This window comes from Panthera onca, chromosome B4 (genome assembly GCF_046562875.1).
Source record: "Panthera onca isolate mPanOnc1 chromosome B4, mPanOnc1 haplotype 2, whole genome shotgun sequence".
NCBI classification, from domain to species: Eukaryota; Metazoa; Chordata; class Mammalia; order Carnivora; family Felidae; genus Panthera; species Panthera onca.
Window position 1 is genome coordinate 16,195,352 of NC_138345.1, and position 20,872 is coordinate 16,216,223.

The window sequence follows — 20,872 nt, forward strand, 5'->3', positions numbered from 1 at the left end:
CACATACATACTTGTTTTCAAGATAGCGTGAAACTACAGTTTATAAGACGGCATGGTAGACGTAAGGAGAGACAAATCAGTGAAAAGGAATAGAGTCCAGACCCGTAAGTACGCGGTCAACTGATTTTCAACAAAGATGTCAACATGTATCTTGTCAACAAATAGTGCTGAATTAACTGGATAGCCACATGGAAAAATGAACCCTGACACTTTTCTCGCACCATAGGCCAAGTATTAATTTGATATGGATCATAGACCTAGACACAAATGCTAAAACTATAAAACTTAAAAAAAAAAAAATCATTGTGACCTTGGGGAAGGCAAAGATTTCTTGGATTCAATAACAAAAAAAGCATTAATCATAAAGGAAAAGAAAAGACAGATGGCACGTCATCAAAATATAAACCTCTGTTATTTCAAAGACACCATTTAAAAGGTGAAGATTTTCACAACACACAATATCTAAAGAATCTTTACATATAATATATAAAGAATCTTACAACTCAATAATATATGTATATATAAAGAATCTTATAAATATATTTGATATATAAAAATATATAAAGAATCTTACAACTCAATAATATAACAAACTGATTTGGGGCACCTGGGTGACTCAGTTGGTTAAGCATCCGACTCTTCAACCCAGCTCAGGTATGATTTCATGGTTCCTAGGATCAAGCCCCCATTGGGCTCTGGGCTGGCAGCATGGAGCCTGCTTGGGATTCTCTCTCTCTCCCCATCTTTGTCTGCACCTCCCCTGCTTGTGCTGTCTCTCTCTCTCTCAAAATAACTAAATAAAATACTTTTAAAAAAATAACAGGGGCGCCTGGGTGGCTCAGTCAGTTAAGCATCTGGCTCTTGGTTTCGGCTCAGGTCATGGTCTCACGCGTTTTGTGGGTTCAAGCCCACATTGGGCCCTGTGCTGACAGTGCAGAGCCTGCTTGGGATTTTCTCTCTCTCTCTCTCTCTCTCTCTCTGCTCCTCCCCTGCTTGCTTTCTCTGTCTCTCTCGAAATGAATAAACTTCAAAAAAAAAATTAAAAAATAACAAACCAGGGCACCCAGGTGGCTCTGTTGGTTGAGCATCCAACTTTGGCTCAGGTCATGATGTCGTGGTTCGTGGGTTCAAGCCCCACGTCAGGCTCTGTGCTGACAGCTCTGGAGCCTGCTTCGGATTCTGTCTTCCTCTCTGTCGCCACTCCCCTGTTCGTGCTCTCTCTCTCTAAAATAAACATTTAAAAATTAAAAAAATAATAAACTGAGTTTTTTTAAATGAACAAAAGATGTGAACAGATTCTTTGCAGAAAAGATATATAAATAACAATAGTATGCACAAAGACACCCAATCTTATTAGTCATCAGGGAAATGCAAATCAAACCCACAGTAAGGTATCACTACTTTTTAAATGTTGACAAGGATGTGGAGCAATTGGCATTCTCATACGTGGCTAAAGAGAATAACACTTGGGAAAACAGTTTGGTAATTTCTTTAAAAAGATCAACACACTCTTGGTTACCATATGACCCAACAATCTCATTACTAGTTATTTAACCAAGAGAACAAAAACAGGTCCCCACAGACTTCGACACAAACGTTCATAACAGCTTTATTCATAGTAACCCCAAACTGAAAATAATCCACATGTCCATCAACAGACAAAATAAAATAAATCACAAAGTGCTACGAGAGTTAAAGAGCCGTCAGAAAACATACCTTGTTTGGGGGATCCAAAAAGGCTTTGTGCAAGAAACCACCATTGAATACTTGAAAAATGAGTGTGATTCCGACAAATTGCAAGAGTATATTGCAGGCTGAGGGCTCACCATGAACATGGAGGCAGGACAAAACAAACCTGAGGAAAAGCGAATTGCACATTTTGACTAAACCTTAAAAATATCAGGAGAAAGAATAGAAGAAACATGTTGAGAAACACACTATTTGAAAAGGCAGCAGTGAACTTCTGAAGACTTGTGAAAAGGAAAATCATGTTAAAGAAACCTCTTTTCAAAAGATGAATTAGGCGGCAGGAGATGAAATCAATCGTCTTCTAGGAGGGAAGTAACAAAGGCCAAAACTAGGTTGGTGTGGTCAGTTTCAGCATGAAGACAGGAATGACTGAGGAGACTTCTTGAGACACAATAGAGTCAGGGAAAGATTTTTGTTTATTTGCTGAAGTGAAGGTGCCAGAAAACAGGGAGAGATGGTCTATGCGAAATAGGCTATTTATGAAGCAAGATCCTCTGACTGTGGGGAGATGAGAAATTAAGATAGATGGAGGAATTAGGTTTTGAAAAGAGAAAAGACACTTCTTTCTCAAGAATGAAGGAAATGGAGGTGGAGGTATTCTGAGGTAGGGAACAGAAAGTTGAGGTAGGGAACCTAACTGAAAGTGAGATGTCTTGACAGCAAAGAAGGTTTGGAAAAGCACTTAACATACAACCTTGTGTGATTTATCAAAACATCTTTGATTTTATCAATCCCTGGATTAGTCCTTGCCTTTAGGATAAAAACTGATGACTTAGCTTGATTTTAGAGCTCTCTACCGTAACCTGAGCCCAAGGGAGCCAATCAAACATTATCTCTTAGTAGGTATCTGTCCCCAAAATACTGTGATCCAACTAAGCAGGTCTATTCATTGTCCGTAAACTGATCTGGATAAACTTTAATCAAATTTTGCATTCTTTTCATCCTACAAAAGTGCTATTTCCCCTTGTGTAAATTGCATTCACTCTCCAAGGCTGCATTTAATACCAGTTCTTTCAAGTGGCTTTCCCTGACCACTTCAGCTTATATTGAACCCTTTGTTCTTTCCCAGCTAAAACAGTTTGTGTTGATAATGCATCATTCATTTTAGCAGTAAATTATATATTGTCTTCTGTTTTTACTAAACTTATGCTTGCATGTATTTTGTCTGGGAGCAGAATTGCATATCAGAGATCATGAACTCTATTTTTTAAAATCCTTTTCAAAGGCCAATTAGTTTTGCAATTTTTAGTAGCTTTATTGAGATATAACTGACATACAGCATAGTGCATGTATTTAAAGTGTACAACTTCATAAACTTTGACCTACGTATTGTCAACGAAACCTTGATCACAGACAAGATAGTGAACATATCCATCATCTCAAAAAGTTTCTCTGTGTTCCTTTTTCAATGCCCCCCTCCTATCACACCCCACATCGTCCCCAGGCAACCACTGATCAGCTTTCTTTCATTACAGATTAGTTTGCATTTTCACGAATTTTCTATAAATGAAATCATACATTATATACTCTTTTCTGTCTGGCTTATTTTACTCAGAATAATTATTTTGAGCAGGTCCAGCTTCATGGGCATGCAGCTTCTGCAGTCCCATGGGGTCCTGTGCTCAAAAGGGCCTGGTGCTTGATTTAATGCTGTTTTAATTGAATGCTCTTCTTTCTGTTTTGAAATTCTTAATAATTTGTGAATAAGAGGGACTATATTTTCACTTTGCACTGTGTCCCACAAATTCTGTAGCTGAACCCTAATTTAAGATTCGGGTGATGTATGTCAGTAATTCATTCTCTTATTGCCGAGCAGTATACCTCTGTATGGATATACCACAATTTATTAATCCATTCACCACGTAATTTATTTATCTGTTCATGTTTAGATGTTGGGTTCTTTTTTCCCTGTTACAAATAAAGAGGCATGAACATCTTTTAACAAGTCTTTTGTGGAGATACATTTTCATTTTTCTTAGGTATATACTTAGCAGTGGAGTGACCAGTTCACATATGTATGTCTAACTTTTTAAGAAAACTGCTAAAGTGTTTTCAAAAGTGGTTGTACTATTTTACATTCCAAATAGCTATATTTAAGAGTTTCAGTTTCTCCATATCCTGGCCAATCCTTGGTATGGTCAGTCTTAGATTTTTACATACTGTAATAGATGTGTTGTGCTGTCTTACTGTGTTTTTTTAAAGATGGTTTTATTTATTTGTCTTTAATTTAAAATTGTTTTAATTAATTTTTTTTTTGAGAGAGAGAGAGCATGAGCAGGGGAGAGGGGTAATAGGGAGAGACAGAGAGAGAGAGAGAGAGAGAGAGAGAGAGAGAGAGAGAGAGAATCTTAAGCAGGCTTCATGATCAGTGTGAAGCTTGACACAGGGCTTGATCCCACGACCCTGGGCATCACCTGAGCTGAAATCGAGTCAGACATTCAACCAACTGAGCCCCCCTGGTATCCCTATTTTATTGTGGTTTAAAATTTTTTTTATTAGTTTTCTTTATTTTTGAGAGGCAGAGAGAGACAGAGCACATGTGGGGGAGGGGCAGAGAGAGAGAGGGAGACACAGAATCAGAAGCAGGCTCCAGGCTCTGAGCGGTCAGCACAAAGACTGATGCGGGGCTTGAACTCATGAACCGTGAGATCATAACTTGAGCCGAAGTTGGTCGCTCAACCATCTGAGCCACCCAGGCGCCCCTTTATTGTGATTTTAATTTTTCATTTCCCTAGTGACTAATGATGCTGAGCTTCTTTTCACATGCTTATTTTTCAATTGTATATTTCTTAGCTTTAGAGACTTTTCAAATCTATTCCCCATTTTCTTAGTGGTGAAGCTGTGTTCTCAGTAAGTTTTGAGAGTACTTTATAGATTCTGGATATAAGTCTTTTATCAGATATATGATGGGCTAATATTTTCTCCCATTTATGGTTTGCTTTTCATTCTCGTAACAGTGTCTTTCAAACAGTACAAAGTCTTAATTTTGACAGGGTTCTATTTACCAAGTTTTCTCTTTGATAGGTTGTGTTTTTTGGGGTCATATCTAAGAATCTTTGCCTGACCCAAGGTCACAAGAGACTTTGTGCAGTTTTGTTGTGGAAGATTAGTAGTTTGAAATTCTACAGTTAGGCTTTTAATCTACTTTGAGTTAATTTTTGTATATGGTGTGAGATATAGATTGAAGTTCATATTTTTGCTTATTGATAATGTTCAGCACCATTTATTGAGAATCTATCCTTTCTCCACCGAGTTGCCTTTGTACCTTTGTCAAAAATGTGTTGTCTATATATGTATAGTTATATTTCTGAAATGTCTATTCAGTTCCATAGATTTATCTATCCTTACACAAGTACGATGTCATCTTGTCTAGCATAGCTTTTTAAAATTATTATCATAGCTTTATAACAAATCTTAAAATCAGAAAGAGTTAGTGACAGTGTTAGTGATGTTAGTGATCTGTCATGCATGTCTTTAGCATTTAGTGATAAAATCTGACTAGGCTTGGTGTGGTTATTTCAATAGGATAAGGGCAATGATATCATTAATGGGAAGTGATATCCTTAATTTAAGAGAAAAAACAATTTCAAATTTTAACCAGTTTTTCTATTTGTAGGTATCACAATAGGAATGGCTACAAGAGGGAAGAAGGCAGTTGGATTCAAGAGTAGAGTATTTGTAAAGCACTACCTAAGTGAGTAATGAATGGAAGGATAGTTAAAAGCAAATACAAAGAAAGAGAATGAGAACTGAAATGTGAAGAATGAGAAACCTCTTCAACACAGAGGAATTAATGTAGAAAATGATAAATTGAGCAATGTAGCTTGGATGGAATATTGGAGTTCATTTGATTTTTTTGATGTGAAAACTGAGGCATCAGTGTTGTTTTTACCTAGAGCTTACCTAGAATCTCCTCAAAAGTAGAATCAATTGTACAAACTTGGTTCTAGGCCACCAGCTGAAAGTCAAATCTTCTTAAGTAAAATCCTTCTGTTCAATAGGTTTACTATTTTACATGAGAACTTCATTCCTGAAGAATTATTTCATACCTGACAAAACTGATCATGAAAATGAAACTAAACACATATGCTATTACAAATATTAATTATGTCAGACTAAACATAATATAAAAATAGTATTTTAATTGTTCCTTTGGGGAACATGTTCTACATACACACAGATATAGTACAGGGAACTTAGGACGAAAATGCCTTTTTTTCTTCCTATCAATGTCCCTAGACATTCTAGTTCCCAGAAATGAACTACCTTCAAAATTGGAGTCACTTGTTTTAAAAGTCTGTGCCTGATTTAAAAAAAAAAAAATCTGTGTCTTACTTTAATAGGCATGAAAGCCTCTGAAAATTCTTTGAATGGTAAAGGCTGGAGAGGAGCAGATTCCTTAGTGAGGCTCTTTTCAAAGATCCTTCAGTATACACCAGCTGCAAACAGAGTCAGCAGAATCACCATAAACCCAGACCAGCTGGTGAGTGTTACTAATCTAGTTACCCAGTCTTTGGCAGTTATTTGGTTAAAGAAAATATATGATCTTTGTAATAGGAAATGGGGCAAAAGTGGAAATGACAAGCTGAGGTATAATAAATCAAGGGAGTTTATATTTACTATAAAACTAGGGTTTGTTGTGAAAACGTTATTTATAGACCATGGCATTAGACAGATTGGTCCAATTTGCTCAAAAAGATGTTAAACGAAGAGGCAGCTGTTCCAGAATTATATATAAGGAGAGACTGGGGCAATCTGGTTGTTGGAGAATCGGTTGAGGCCTTGGTTTTCAAACATTTTTACCTTCACTTGTATTTTAAATGATACTCTGAAACTTTTCATCAAAACTATAAATTGTCATGAAGGATAAATTTCTGGTAATTAAAAAAATATTTTTTAATGTTTATTTGTTTTTTTGAGAGAGACTGAGAGAGAGCAAAAGCAGGGGAAGGGCATAGAGGGAGACCCAGAATCTGAAATAGGCTCCAGGCTCTGAGCTGTCAGCACGCACTCCGGCGCAGGGCTTGAACTCACGAACCACAAGATCATGACCTGAGCTGATTAGACACTTAACTCACTGAGCCACCCAGGGGCCCCATTTCTGGTAATCTTCATTGCTTTATTGAGGTCTAATTAACATACAATATCTGTACATATTTAAAATGTGCAATTCAATAAGTATTGACATACATGTGCATCAATGAAACTATTACTACTCTCAAAATAATGAAAATAGCTTATCAACCTCCAATTCCCAATTTCCTCATACTCCTTTGTAATCCACAGTGAATTCATGTAGGCCTGAAATTAATTTTGTTGAAGGTTTTTAACAAGCAATTACCTTTCTTTACTAGAAAAAGATCTATTCAAGTTAACTATTTATTTTTGAGCTTTAGTAATCTGTGCCTTTGAAGGAATTTGTCATTTCCTCTAAGTTACTCAATTTATAGGTATAAAATTCCATTATTATCCTAATATCTGTAGTGTGGTCATTTCCCTCACTCCTGAAATTGGTAATTTGTATCTTTTCATTTTCCTCATCAGTCTGACTATAGTTTTATCAGTTTTATCTCCAAAAAAACCCTAGTTTTTAGTTTTATTTTTCCTATTGTTTTCCTCTTTGATGTTTATTATTTCCTTTCTCTGCTTACTTTAGGTTTCATTTGCTATTTTTATTAGATTCTTAAAATGAAAGCTGAGATAATTGATGAGACCTTTCTTCTTTTCTAGAAAAATGCTATATTATAAATATCCCTCTAAGTATTGCTTTAAGTGCTTTCCACAAATTTGGATAGGTTTTCATTTTCATGACATTCAAAATACTTTCTAATTTCCAGTTTTATTTCTCCTTTGACCAATGGTTATTTAGAAGGGTGTTATTTTGTTTCCAAATATTTGGTGACTTTTAAGTATTCTTCTATTATTTATTTTTAATTCAATTCCATTGTAATCAGAGAATATACTTGTTTGACTTGAATGCTTTCAGATTTATTGAGATTTGTTTTTTGTATGTCATGGGCACTTGAAAAGAATATTCAGCTCTTGCTGGATGTGGTGTTTGATCAGTTTCAATTAGGTTAAGTTGGTTGATAGTATTGTTCAAGTCTTTACAGCCTTACCCATTTTCTGTCTACTTGTCCTATCACTGTTGGAACAAGAGAGTTGTAATTTCCAACTATAATTGTGGAATTGTCTGTTTTTCCTTGAAGTTCCATCAGTTTTTGTTTTACGTTCTTTGAAATTCTTTTATTATATGCAAAACCATAGAGGGGATGTTCTATTATTAACCCCTTTTTCATTATAAAATGACATTCTGTATCTCTGGTAATATTCTCTGATCTGAAACCTACTTTGTCTGATATTAATATAGATATCTCAGCTCTCTTTTGATTAGTGTTAGCATGGTATATCTTTATATGCCATGATATACTCTTATATTTAAAGGAGTTTTCTTATGGACAGCTAGTTAATTTTGTACTGAATGTTAGACATGGTGTATTTTATCTGGTCCAATGATGGAATCTTCTGTGTTCCAGCCATGTCTCCAGTACTCTTCCTTGCAAACTTTTTTAGCCTTGGCCCCTCTCAGCTGTTTCCTCATCTCAAGAAGACTAATGCTGTATGTGATGGCCTTGAAAAATCAGTCTAGTAAGCTAGGGCAATCATAGGGCTTTCTTCATTTGTGTCCCATCTCCCACTGATCATTGCCCTTTGTTGTTTGATGTCCAGTGTCATAAGAACTGTTGTTCATACATTTTGTCCAGTTCGGTTGTTTCAGGCAGGAAGATAAATCTAGCCTGTGTTACTCCATCTAGACCAGAGGTGAAGTCTGAGATCTATATTCTTTTTATTTTTTTCTTGACTTTAGTACTAACGCCACCATAATATTTACTGTAGTATGAAATGGATATTCTTGTATTGTTTATCATAGAAACACCATTTTCCTTCACCATTAGGTAAGATGTTAGCTCTAAGTTTTTCAAAGAGGCCCTTTGTCAGGTTGAGAAATGTTTCTTCTATTCTTTGCTGAGTTTTTTTTTTTTTTAATTTTTTTTTTTAACGTTTATTTATTTTTGAGAGAGAGAGAGACAGAGCATGAACGGGGGAGGGTCAGAGAGAGGGAGACACAGAATCCGAAACAGGCTCCAGGCTCTGAGCTGTCAGCACAGAGCCCCACGCGGGGCTCGAACTCACGGACTGTGAGATCACGACCTGAGCCGAAGTCGGCCGCTTAACCAATTGAGCCACCCAGGCGCCCTCTTTGCTCAGTTTTTATCACAAAGGCTTTTGAATTTTCTCAGATATTTTCCTGCGTCTATTATCTCATATGGTTTTTCTCTTACATTCTGTTAAAATGGTGAACCCTGTTGATTTTCAAAAGCTCAAGTAACTTTGTATTCCTAGGATACACTCTGGTAATGATACATTTTTGTTTCTATATATTGCTGTAAATCTCTATTTTTTTTCCAATAATGTAAATCTCTATTTTTAAAGAATTATTATATTATGTTAATGAAAGATATTGAAGTTTTCTTATAATATGTCATTTGATTTTGCTATCAGGATAATGTTGGTCTCATAAAATAAGTATGAAACTGTCCTTCATGTGTATTTTCTAAAGATTTTGTATAGATTTGAGATTATTTCTTCCTAACAAGTTTGATGAATTAGGATTAACTACTGAATTCATGGGCCTGAAGGTTTTTGTGGAGAGTTTTTAAGAATTTAATTTCTATTATTGATATATATCTTTTCAGGTTTGCTGTTTCTTTTTGACCCAGTTGTGCCCGTTTGTATCTCTCAAGGGTTTTTTGTTTTGTTTTGTTTTTTTCCATTCAAACTATGTTCTCAAATGTATTGGCATAGAGTTTAAGAATATTCCTTTATGGGTGTTTTAATTTAATATCACTTAATTCCTGTGATGTTTTAATTACAGGGTATGTAGTCGTGTTGCTTCTTTCAATCCGTATACTGGTAATTTGCATGTTTCCTCTTTATCCTTTGATCTAGGTAGAGTTTTATCCATTTTATTAACCTTTTCAGAGGCTTAAGTTTTGGTTTTATTGATTTTCCCTTTGTGTTTTATTTCATTGGTTCCTGGTTTTATCTTTATTATTTCCTTTTTTCTAATTAGTTTGACTTCTTCTTTACCTTAAGGGATTAATGTTGGATTTTCTTTTCTATTATATAATGCTTAAAGTATTCCTCTAAACAACATAACTGCATCGCACAATTTTGACATGTTGTGTTTTCACTTTCATCCAGTTCAAAATATTTTCTGATTTTCTGATTTTTCTTTATAACTGCATGGGTCAACTTTTACATAAGTTGCAATTTTCCAGGTAACTTTGTCTTATAATCCTAAATTAATTCTGTTTTAGTCAAGGAACAAAATCTGTATGATTTTATCTTTTAAATTATATGGAGTCATTTTAAGGCCCAGCATATTGTTAATGTTCAGTGTCCACTTGACAAAAATGCTTGACTTGCAGGGCCATTATAAAAGTCACTTAGGTCAAGTTAATTGATAAGTTGAGTAATTAATGAGTAAGTAATTACTAATTTTCTATTTGTTCTATCTTTATCTGAGAGGAGTGTTAAAATAGCCAACAGATACTATGGATGTATCTATTTTTCCTTTCAGTTTTGTAAGTTTTGTTTCCTTTTTTTCCCCAAATTCTGTCATTATGTTGATATATATGTAATACAATTATGTCTTCTTGGTTAACCGATCCCTTCATCCCTATGAAATGTCATTCATTATCCCTGGAAGTTTCTGGTTTCAGTTTATTTGGTCAGATATTAATACAACCAGAGATTTCTTTAGTATTTTCAAAATACATCATTTTCCATTCATTTACTTTTAACCTACCTTTGTCTTTATTTTTAAAGCAAGTTTCTTATATCATACATCATATAGTTGGATCTTGCTTTTTTTTAAATCCACTCTGACAATTTCTATATTTTAATTGGAACATTTTGATCTTTTATATTTAGTGTAGTTATTTATATGGTTGGATTTAAACTATTTGTTTTCTATTTGTCCCATTTGGGTTTTTTTCCCTTCCTTTACTGCCTTTTAAAAAATTATTTGAATTAAAAATTTTTCATTTATTTCTATCATTGTCTATATTCTTTTGATTTTCTCTGGGGGGGGCGGCTATGGCTCTAGGACTTAAGGTATGTTTTAATGTTTTTTATTTATTTTTGAGAGAGAGAGAGAGAAAGAGAGAAGAGTGTGAGCAGGGGAAGGTCAGAAAGAGAGGGAGACACAGAATCTGGGCTGTCTGCACAGACCCCAACGCAGGGCTTGAACTCATGAACTGCAAGATCATGACCTGAGCAAAGTTGGACGCTTAACTGAATGAGCTGGCCAGGTGCTTCCCCCCGCCCCCAAGGTATGTGTTTTTAACTTTTCACAATCTCTTTTCAAATAATATTTATACTAGTTTATATGTAACATAAGGACTCTTTCAACACTACATTTCTATTTTCCTCCTGCCATCCTTTGCGCTATTTTCATTTATTTTATTTCCACCTGTGTTATCGACTCCAAAATATACAGTTGATATTTTTGTTTTCAAAGAAATTTTTAAAAAGTAGAAATATCCTTTATATTTATTCACACATGACCATTCTGATGTTCTATGAAGATTTAGATCATAGATACCATACTCCTTTTGCCTAAAATTATTTTCATTTGTATGTTTTAACACTTTTCATTGTGTAGGTTTGCTGGTGATGAGGGTTTTTTAATGTAAGTATTTATTTCACCTTCATTTTTGAAAAACATTTTTGTTGACAGAATTCTAGGTTGACAATTTTAAATTTCAGGACTTTAAAGGTACTGTTCCACTGTATTTTTTTTTTTATCTTGCATGGTTTGATTAGAAGTCTACTATAATTTTTTTATTCCTTTTTATGTCTTTTTGTTTTCCACACACTTTTAAGATTTTCTCTTTATCACTGATTTTCACTAATTTGATCATGTTGTACCTTGGTATCATTTTTTATTATTGTTAGTTATGATTGGGATTCACTCATATTCTCAGATCTGTGGAGATAAAATTTTCATTAATTTAGAGGAAAATTGGACATTTGAAAAAATTTCCCCCTTTTTCTTACTTGCTATGAGACTATACACATTGTACTTTCATATAATACTTTCATATTTTCATATACTTTCATATTGAGGTTCTGTTAATATTTTTTTGTCTTTTTCTTCTATGTACTTCAATTTGTAACCTTTCTGTTGATCTGTCTTTAAATTTCTGTATCTTTTCTTCTGCAGTGTCTAATCTGTTAATCCTGAGTTTCATCTTGGTATTATATTTTTGTAGAATTTCCATTGGCTTCTTTTTGATATCTGATAACTTTTATTTTCTCTCATTATGTTCATCTGTTTTTAAATCATTAAGTTTATTGACCATAGGTATAATAGTTCTTTAAACATTTCCATGTGTTAGTTCAATTGTCTATTTAATTTCTGGATCTGTTTCTATGGACTGATTGCCCCTACTGGTTATTAGTCACATTTGACTGGGCCTTCATGTGTCCAGTAGGTTTTCTTGGAGTCTAGCCATTTTATATATTTGAATGTTGTATTTTAGAAGGGGGGGGGGAGCATTCCTTTCAATTTCATACTTTGTTTTATCCTTCATTTAGGTCATGTCTTGATCTTTTCAAGAAGTACCATTTAAGCTTTTTTGGAGCAGATAAAGAGTAGCCTTTTCTTTTAGGCTACTACCCATTACTAAGACATTACTTTTTTGTGGTTATCTATTAAATACTCAATATATTCAATTGGGTTTCTTCAGACTTTGAGAACCCAAATGCTTCCCATACTTGTACAAACTCTTGGGATTTTTCAGATTTTGGTTCCCTGGAAATAGCTTTTTCCTTGAAAGTTCCAGCATACAGCTAGACTTGTAGAGCTCTACCTGACCCATGACTAGATTAGCATTCAACCATAATCTCAAGGGGACTCCTGTGCAGATTTCTAGAGCTCTTTTTCTACATAGTACCCTCCTAGTATTCTGTCCTCCAAACTCTAGCCCCTTAGCCTACCTAAACTCGGATTTTTCTCTCTTTAATACAATAAGACTATTTGGTTCCTTTTGGGTTCCCCTTCCTATAGCATAGTCCAGAAACTGACTCTAGGCAGAAAGCTGTAGCAATTGCAGGGCTCCCTTTTCCCAACTGCATGTTCCCTTTCTCCTTGGGATTATAGTCTGTTGTCTCATGTTTGAAATCAATTGTTTCATATATTTTATTCAGTGTTCTGTTTGGTTATGGTAAAAAGACTAGTCCACGTCCTGTTACTCCCTCATGGCTGATGAGTATACTATTGGAAATATGCTACTTTAATCATGACAAATTTTATTTCTTTAGCATATTTAACATGTATTTATGGGACACCTACCATGGAAATGTAGAGATAAGTAAGTCACAGATGAAAGCTATACAAACAAGTAAAATGTTACACTATTGTGGTAGCTTTCAAATATAGTCCCTGAATTCTTAAATAGACCTTCCATCAAGAATTGGGTTTCGGGCACCTGGGTGGCTCAGTCGGTTAAGCATCTGACTTTGGCTCAGGTCACGATCTCACTCATGGCTCATGAGTTTGAGCCCTGTGTCAGGTTCTGTGCTGACAGCTCAGAGTCTGGAGCCTGCCCTAGATTCTGCATCTCCCTCTCTCTCTGCTTCTGTCCTGATCATGCTCTGTCTCTCTTTGTCTCTCTCTCAAAAGTAAATAGATATCTTTGAAACAATTAAAAAAAAATTGGGTTTTATTTCCTGTGCCCTTTACTATAGACATTGTGACTGTTTGTCCAATAGAATATGACTGATATGATGTTGTGCCCCTTACCTACCTCAGGTCTTCATATCTCTTGGAATGCTTGGTCCAATATGTTGGGAGAAAAAGGAGACACACAGGAGGTCCCATGTAGTTCTAGCTGACAGCCCCAGTGACCTAGCCAACTGCCAGCGTCAATTGGCAGACATGTAAGTGCAAAAGCTTTCCAGTGATTGCAACCCCAAGGTGTAGGATCATTCCAGACTTTGAGGCACCCCTGCTGACACTGTGTGGAAGAGAAGGAATCTGTGCCTGCAGAACACTGACTAAATTTCTGATTTGTGATCAAAGAAAGGATTATCGTTGCCTTAACAAGACTTTGGAGTGGTTTTTATATAAAGACACTTGGAATAAATATAACACCACTAAGTGCTGTGACAGAGGTCGCCAATAACCAACTAATTAACATGTATTTATCATGTGCCTATTATTGGTCAGGTACTGAGTACAGAAAGCCCAGAAAGGGAAGTGAAATCTGAGAAGAGGTTTAGAGAAGTTATAGAATCAGAGCGGAAAAGGCAGAAAAACTTGCTTGTTTGAAGATAGGGAAACCATGGAACATCACAAATGTTAGAGGAGAGGCTATGAAAAAAGACTGAAGAGATGAGATACTCAGGGGCACTTCAGCAAGGATATACTTACTAAAGAATCAGAATTTAATCCTGAAGGTAGGAGACTACTCTGCATACCTGTAATCATGGAATTACTTAATGACTATTCTCCAAACAGGAGATACTCCAAATAGCAGATACTCCAAAAGAGGTTATCTCATATACAGCATTTATCCTTATGTTATTTCCAGCATACAGAATGGTACCTTGCACACATAAAGTGTTAATAAATATGTACTGAATGACTGAAGAACGGATATGAGAATTCCATAGGAATGACACAATCAGGTTTGTGTGTTAGAAAAAATCATTCCAGCAGGGGTTTGGAGAATGGTTTGGAGATAGGTAGGTGTATCAGTCAACTCTGGTGCTGTAAGAAATGATCATAGATTGGGAAGCTTAAACAACAAATTTGTTTTTGGAGGCTGGAAATCTGAGATCAGGAGGCCAGCATGCTCAGGTTCTGGTGAGAACTCTGTTTCCAGCTCCCTTCCGTGTCCTCACAAGACAGAGGAAGCTCCCTCTTGCCTATTCTTAAAAAGGGCACTAATCCCTTGGGGCACCTGCGGGCGCTCAGTCGGTTAAGCGTCCAACTTCCGCTGGGGTCATGAGCTCACGAGTTCTTGAGTTCAAGCTCTGCGTCCAGCTCTGTGCTGACAGCTCAGAGCCTGGAGCCTGCTTCCGATTCTGCGTCTCCCCCTCTCTCTGCCCCTCCCCCTGCTCGTACTATCTCTCTCCCTCAAGATAAACGAACATTAAAAAAATTTTTTTTAAAAAGGGCACTAATCCCATCATGAGGGCCCCACCCTCAGGACCTCATCTAAACCTAATTACTGAATTATCTACCAAAGGCTTCATCTCCAAATGCCATCACATTTCAGGGTAGGGCCTTAACATGAATTTGGGTGGGATGCAAATCAGTCCGTAACAGTAAGAAAGTAAAAAACATAGGAGGTGGATGTAATAATTCATCTAAGAGATGATGAGGGTGTGAACTAGTGTGAATAATCTTCCTGGGATATTTCTTTTCCTAAACTTTAAAATTATAGATATCCCCTGGAACAACTCCATTTGCACACTGCTATCATTTTTTACTGTAGAAGAATTTTCAATGTTACACCAAAAAGAAAAGGAACTAATATTTTAAAATTAACCACAGAATTTATTAAACCCATGTACTATAGAAATTATATGTAATTTCTAGATTTTAAAAATTTTGGTAATCTTAAAAGTGCCAACTCCTGCAGTTTCAATGTTTTAAGGGATAATAACAGAAAGCTAACCTCAAAATACAAACCCATTTAACTTTTTATATTTGACTTTTATGTTAAGCATGACAATATTAAAATTTCTACATTTAAAAATGTCTATTATTTATAGCATATAAATTATAAAGGTCCCAAATAGCTGAAGGAATTCTTTCAGGTCGGAAGATAAGGATAATGGTATCAAGACTAACTAATTCCTTCACTATTCCCAGTGCTTTCACATACTGATGATCAAGGCTCGCACAATTTGATCACTAGCTTGTTGCCAGCAACACGGCAACTCAGTCTCCTTATTGCAGCACAAAGCACGTCCAAACGCATTTTTATAAATATTTGGCTTTGATGCAGGGCGATTATGGTAATGTGCCCCAGACACTGCTCGGACCTTAAGATGGACAAGCTGTCACTTGATTCTATCAGATTAGTCACCAAGAATCGGTTTTAGAGAGAATGTTCTGCTTTTCCCATCAATAGTGATGTTTTAGAATAATTTTATACTTGCCATCATGAAACACAAACAAGCTTTCGGTACTGGCTCCTCAAGATGTTAAGAAGTGGTATTAGTAATATGCTACATTTTTTACACTGTTGTGTTTTAACTCTTTTTCTGCTTCTGAAAGAAATAGAGGCTCATCGTGAAAATATTTGGAAAACATAACATGCACAAAGAAGAAAATATCATCTCAAATCTTACCACTCAGAGACAGCCCTGTCATAATAGTCTCATGTATTTCAGGCTTTAAAAATTGGGCGTATTCTGTAATTTTACACGTTTTTGTAACCCGCTTTTAAGAACTTATGTATCTGGGGGCGCCTGGGTGGCTCAGTCGGTTAAGCGTCCGACTTCGGCTCAGGTCATGATCTTACTGCCCGTGAGTTCGAGCCCCACGTCGGGCTCTGTGCTGACAGCTCAGAGCCTGGAGCCTGTTTCGGATTCTGTGTCTCCCTCTCTCTCTACCCCTCCCCTGCTCATGCTCTGTCTCTCTCTGTCTCAAAAATAAATAAAACATAAAAAAAAAAAAAAATTTAAAAAAGAACTTATGTACCTGGATGTCTTTGTACGTAAATACACATCTACATCATCACCTCGGACGGCTGCGGAGTTTCTACATCGTGTGTACTATGATTTGCTTGACCGATATTAATTATAATGATTACTTACGTTTATTTAGTGCTTACTACATGCTAGGCACCTAAGGGTTTGGTTTGTATTCATCCATTCCATGCTCACAACCCTATGATTGTTCCTGCTTCTCACAGATGAGAAAATAAAATTGAAGCACCAGGAGGTGATGTAGTTTATATTGGGCATTTTAGTGGTGAACGACGCTTTGATATCAGAAGCCACGTTGCCACGCACACCGTTGTTCGTGTCCTTCAAGACTGTCTGCAGGATAAATTCCAAAAAGTAGAATTGCTGGGTCCAAAGGTGTTCCTACTTTTGTAACATCCTTTCAAACAGTTCCTTTAGGAAGACTGTATTAATTTAGCCTTCGGTCCCTGTCTGAATGGGCGCAAGGTATCCGGACGCTACTTGAATTTGCGTTTTTCACTTTCAGCAGTGAGATTTCATTCGCCACGGATTTTTGTAAGCCCGCCTTGCATAGTGATCCCGTCGCCGACAAGTTGGAAATATTTGTTTACACGCTACGTGTGTTAAGGGCTCTAACCGGCGGTACGATTCACAGAATTCCAATTTATGCGCAAGCTGCTCTTTAAGTTGGTTCCAAGTGGGACACAAAACCCCCGGAAGCTGCTTAAAATTTCTACGTGACATAAACACAATTTGTTAAAGACTTAAAAATAAAGTTACCAAGTCAACATTCTGAGGTGCTAGGAATCCCTCATCAATTTCTAGCCCCATTTCTCAGTTGGTTTTGGTTTGGATTTTTTTTTTTTTTTTTTTTGGCTGGGTCTGGGAAGCGGGGCGGGGACGGCTCTCGCAGACATTCCTGGGGCGTGAAACTGATTTTCCAATCGCCACAACTGCTCAGTGACTGCACAGTTCGTCAGGCGCGCCAACGCCCAGCTAGAAGTGCTTTCCACAGAGACTCAGAAGCCAGGCGTCCGGGGACTCTCGGGAAGGTGCCAGCGTTACCTCAGCCTCTCCGAGGGAGCCGCGCGCCCTGACACTCCCCTCTTTGAGGATTCGGGCCAATCGGTTCAGCTCACATGACTTCATCCAAGCAAGTTTCTGGTCACCTCGGGCAGCGAACTGAACTCACGGCTTTTTGACTTAGCTGACCCCCAACGAAGGAGTTTCCGTCCCCCCTCAAGAGGGACTACAAAATCATGACAACTGACTGAGCCAGGGCCGGGCACGGGGTCTGGCTCAATCCTCACGCGACCCTTTTTCTTTCTCGGTCTCTGATTCACGCCTGGGCTCGGTAGTCGTCTTCGGCGCGCCTGGAGGACCCCGTCCTCCGGAGACTCCTGGCCAAAGCAAAAGCAGAAAACACAGGCATTATTCCTACTCTCGCGCACGACCGATCGAAAGTGGGGGTCCGGGAGAGGGGATTCTTTGGTGGGGCCTGATTTGGCGGGGCAGGTTCCGGGCAGGTCCTGAGCAGGCAGCGCCGAGGTCGCCTAGGTTCCCGACAGGCTCCGCGCGGCGGGGGCCTTGCCTGCGCCCCCGCTGTTGCCGCCGCAGCCGCCGCCGCCGCCGCTGCCGCGGTTGCTGGGGGTCGGTGAGAGGTGGAGCTGTCCCCAAGCCCGTGGAGTCCGTCTGTGTTGCTGTTTTTGCCTGAGGAGTCTTCCTTCCGAGGTCGCTCCCCGACTCCCGTGGTGTCGAGGGGGAGTCCCTGCGGACGCCTGGGCACGCAGCTGAGATGCCTCTCTTTGCCACCAATCCCTTCGATCAGGATGTTGGTAAGTGCTTTTGCCGCTCCCTGTCCGCCCCGCGCCGGAGTGCAAGCCCACCCTGCCTGCTGTGTGCGGGCGCCCCTGACCCGCTGGCCGGGGCTGAGCGCTTCTCCTTTCCCGAAGCTCCTTCTTAAAGAGTTTGGAGGAGGTTGGGGGCTTGGCTCACCCTCTTTGAAAGAAATGGGACTCAGAGAGCCTGCGAAATGGGCCTTGGACTAGCACTGTGGGTTTCAAAAGAACTGCTTCTGATGTCGAGGGCCTCGGAGGAACAGCTGGTGTAGCATCTGGTGCTGGGACAGTGCTTCTGGAAGAAGAGAGTTTGAGAGCCGAGCAATATGTCACCTAGGGTAGGATGATAAGCCCTCCAATAAAGTGTTTTCCCTGGACAAATGTTAAACGTTTGGAATAGGAGAATGTTTTGGGTTAGTTTCCTTAGGGGATTTAAAAAACATTTTTGTTGACTGTAGAGAGAGGAGAGAGCTTCTGGTGCAGGGTTGATTCTCAAAAATGTTAGGAGAGATGCAAATGGAATGCTTGGAAACGACTGGAACCGAATTTAGGACCGGAACCACTGTGCTGCATTTTTTAGCCTGGCTCTCAGTACTTTAAGAGGCGTGGAAGAGAACCTTAAATCTGAGAATGTTAATTCGTTTTGATTTTGAAATGCCTTTTTTGTTTTGTTTTTCTGTTTTCTGAGTCGTTGGTCTTAGGTCCTGATCGTACCGACTCAACAGGTTAGTTTTTTGTTTCTGGTCTGAGGGTAATAATTACAGGACTTTGAGTTTCCTGGAGAAGAATTTTGGGGTGATTTGAATGCACTTAGGAACCAGTTTGGCATATAAGTGTGGAATGAAAGCAAGCCATATACCATGACTAACTACCGTAGTAAAGAAATATAAGGACACCCTTTTAGACTTGCTTTTTATTTTTTAGTATAATTTAGCTACAAAAGGTAGGTGTTGAATTTTGCTTTTTAACTCTTCCTTAGAGTATGTCACTGAGTCTTGGAGGTTTGGGTTAAGACTAGAAAGGAGTTCACTTGGCCACTGCCTAGCTTGTAGTGAAATCATAGGCAAGTCACTTAAGCTCTCTGAGTCCCAGGGTGCTCATCTTTAAAGAGTGGAAAAACACATTATTTTTGTGATCAATGAAATAATATGCGTAGAGGGTCTACTACGGTGCCTTTCTATAGTAGTCACCTACCAAATGATAGCTCTTTTTGGTTCCAGTTTCAATGAATGTCCTAAATCAGCAGTGGGTGGAACTTTAGAGATAGCCAATAATACTTAATAAATAATTGGAAAATCGCGTTTAATTCAGTAGGCACTTAGCACACAGATCCCTGACTCACAGTAGTTCAACTTAACGATTTTCAAATTTAGGATGGTGTGATTAGCGATATGCATTCAGTAGAAACTGTACTTTGAATTTTGAATTTGGATCTTTTCCCGGGAGAGCCAGATGCAGTTGGTATGATCCCCTCTCGTGATGCGAGGCAGTGGCTCCCATCTGCAGCTCCCCGTTAGCCGTGCAACCGTGAGGGTAAACTCCCCGTATACTTAGAACCATTCTGCATCCTTAAAACCATTCTGTTTTTCACTTTCAGTACAGTATGCAATAAATTACGTGAGATAGTCAACATTTTACTATAAAATAGGCTTTGTATTACATGATTTTGCCCAACTGTAGGCTAATGCAAGTTTTCTGAGTACATTTAAGGTAGGCTAAGCTAAGCTGTGATGTTTGGTAGGTTAGGTATATTAAATGCATTTTTGACTTAGGATATTTTCAGCTTACTGTGGGTTGAGAGCTAACCCCTCATAAGTCTAGGAAGATCTGTATTTACAGGACACTGCCTCGGTGACATAAGAGAGTGATGAATAAGACATGGTTGCTGCTCTCAAGCAGTTTTATAACATTACAGTAATTTCTAGGGCAAATGTTCAAAATAATTTTTTTTAAGTTTATTTATTTTGACAGAGAGAGAGAGAGATGGGGGAAGGGTAGGGAGGGAGAGAGAGAGAGAATCCCAAGCAGGCTCCGTGCTGTCAAAGCGGAGCCTGAAGGAGGGCTTGAACTCACAAACCTTGAGATCATGACCTCAATCAAGAGTCAGATGCTTAACTCCTGAAACAATTTCTTAATATCTGCTTCTTTGGTTTCCAGAACTTTTATCTAGTTTTCATGGCTGTATATAATCTAGTTTTCAACTACATTCACTTTTATATCCTACTGACTTTTTGAACACACGTTTATATTGGGGTTAAACAAATTTCTTAAAGTCAAACTCTTTCCCAGTACCTTTACCACCCAATTCAAACACAGGCTCTGTCAGCCTTTATACTTTCACTTGTATTATTATGGCTTCCAAATTGCTGCACGTGCTCATGATTAAAGGCCAGCTCTGGGTCCAACTCGTTTTTCAATCATTTCCTGATTACTCTAGCCTAAAGTTTCTTAGTGACACTTGACATTTTGGACCAGATAAATGTCTTTCTTTTGCAAGCCTATCCTGTGCAATG

The 20,872-nt window shown here is 37.9% G+C and overlaps 1 protein-coding gene and 1 long non-coding RNA gene across 5 annotated transcripts in view; one reads left to right on the top strand and one right to left on the bottom strand.

The window, feature by feature from the left end:
- Positions 1–604: 604 nt before the first annotated feature.
- Positions 605–18,014, bottom strand: LOC132695053 (uncharacterized). Of its 2 annotated transcripts, none has more exons than XR_013556958.2 (3): positions 16,651–18,014; positions 1,713–1,855; positions 605–1,222 (listed from the first exon to the last, which is right to left on the bottom strand). It is a non-coding gene; the product is annotated as an uncharacterized LOC132695053 (long non-coding RNA). The 2 variants fall into 2 exon arrangements; XR_009617663.2 differs by lacking the exon at positions 16,651–18,014 and adding an exon at positions 5,653–5,801.
- A 127-nt stretch (positions 18,015–18,141) lies between these two features.
- Positions 18,142–20,872, top strand: part of STAM (signal transducing adaptor molecule) — a 76,530-nt gene continuing 73,799 nt past the window's right edge. For 2 of the 3 annotated variants that reach the window (XM_060659237.3, XM_060659240.3), the window contains exon 1: positions 18,145–18,356. In XM_060659237.3, coding sequence (XP_060515220.3) covers positions 18,317–18,356 — 40 coding nt within the window. In that variant the 5' untranslated portion in view covers positions 18,145–18,316. Of the gene's footprint in view, positions 18,357–20,872 lie in introns of all 3 variants that reach the window. The other variant, XM_081796054.1, reaches the window with a different exon arrangement.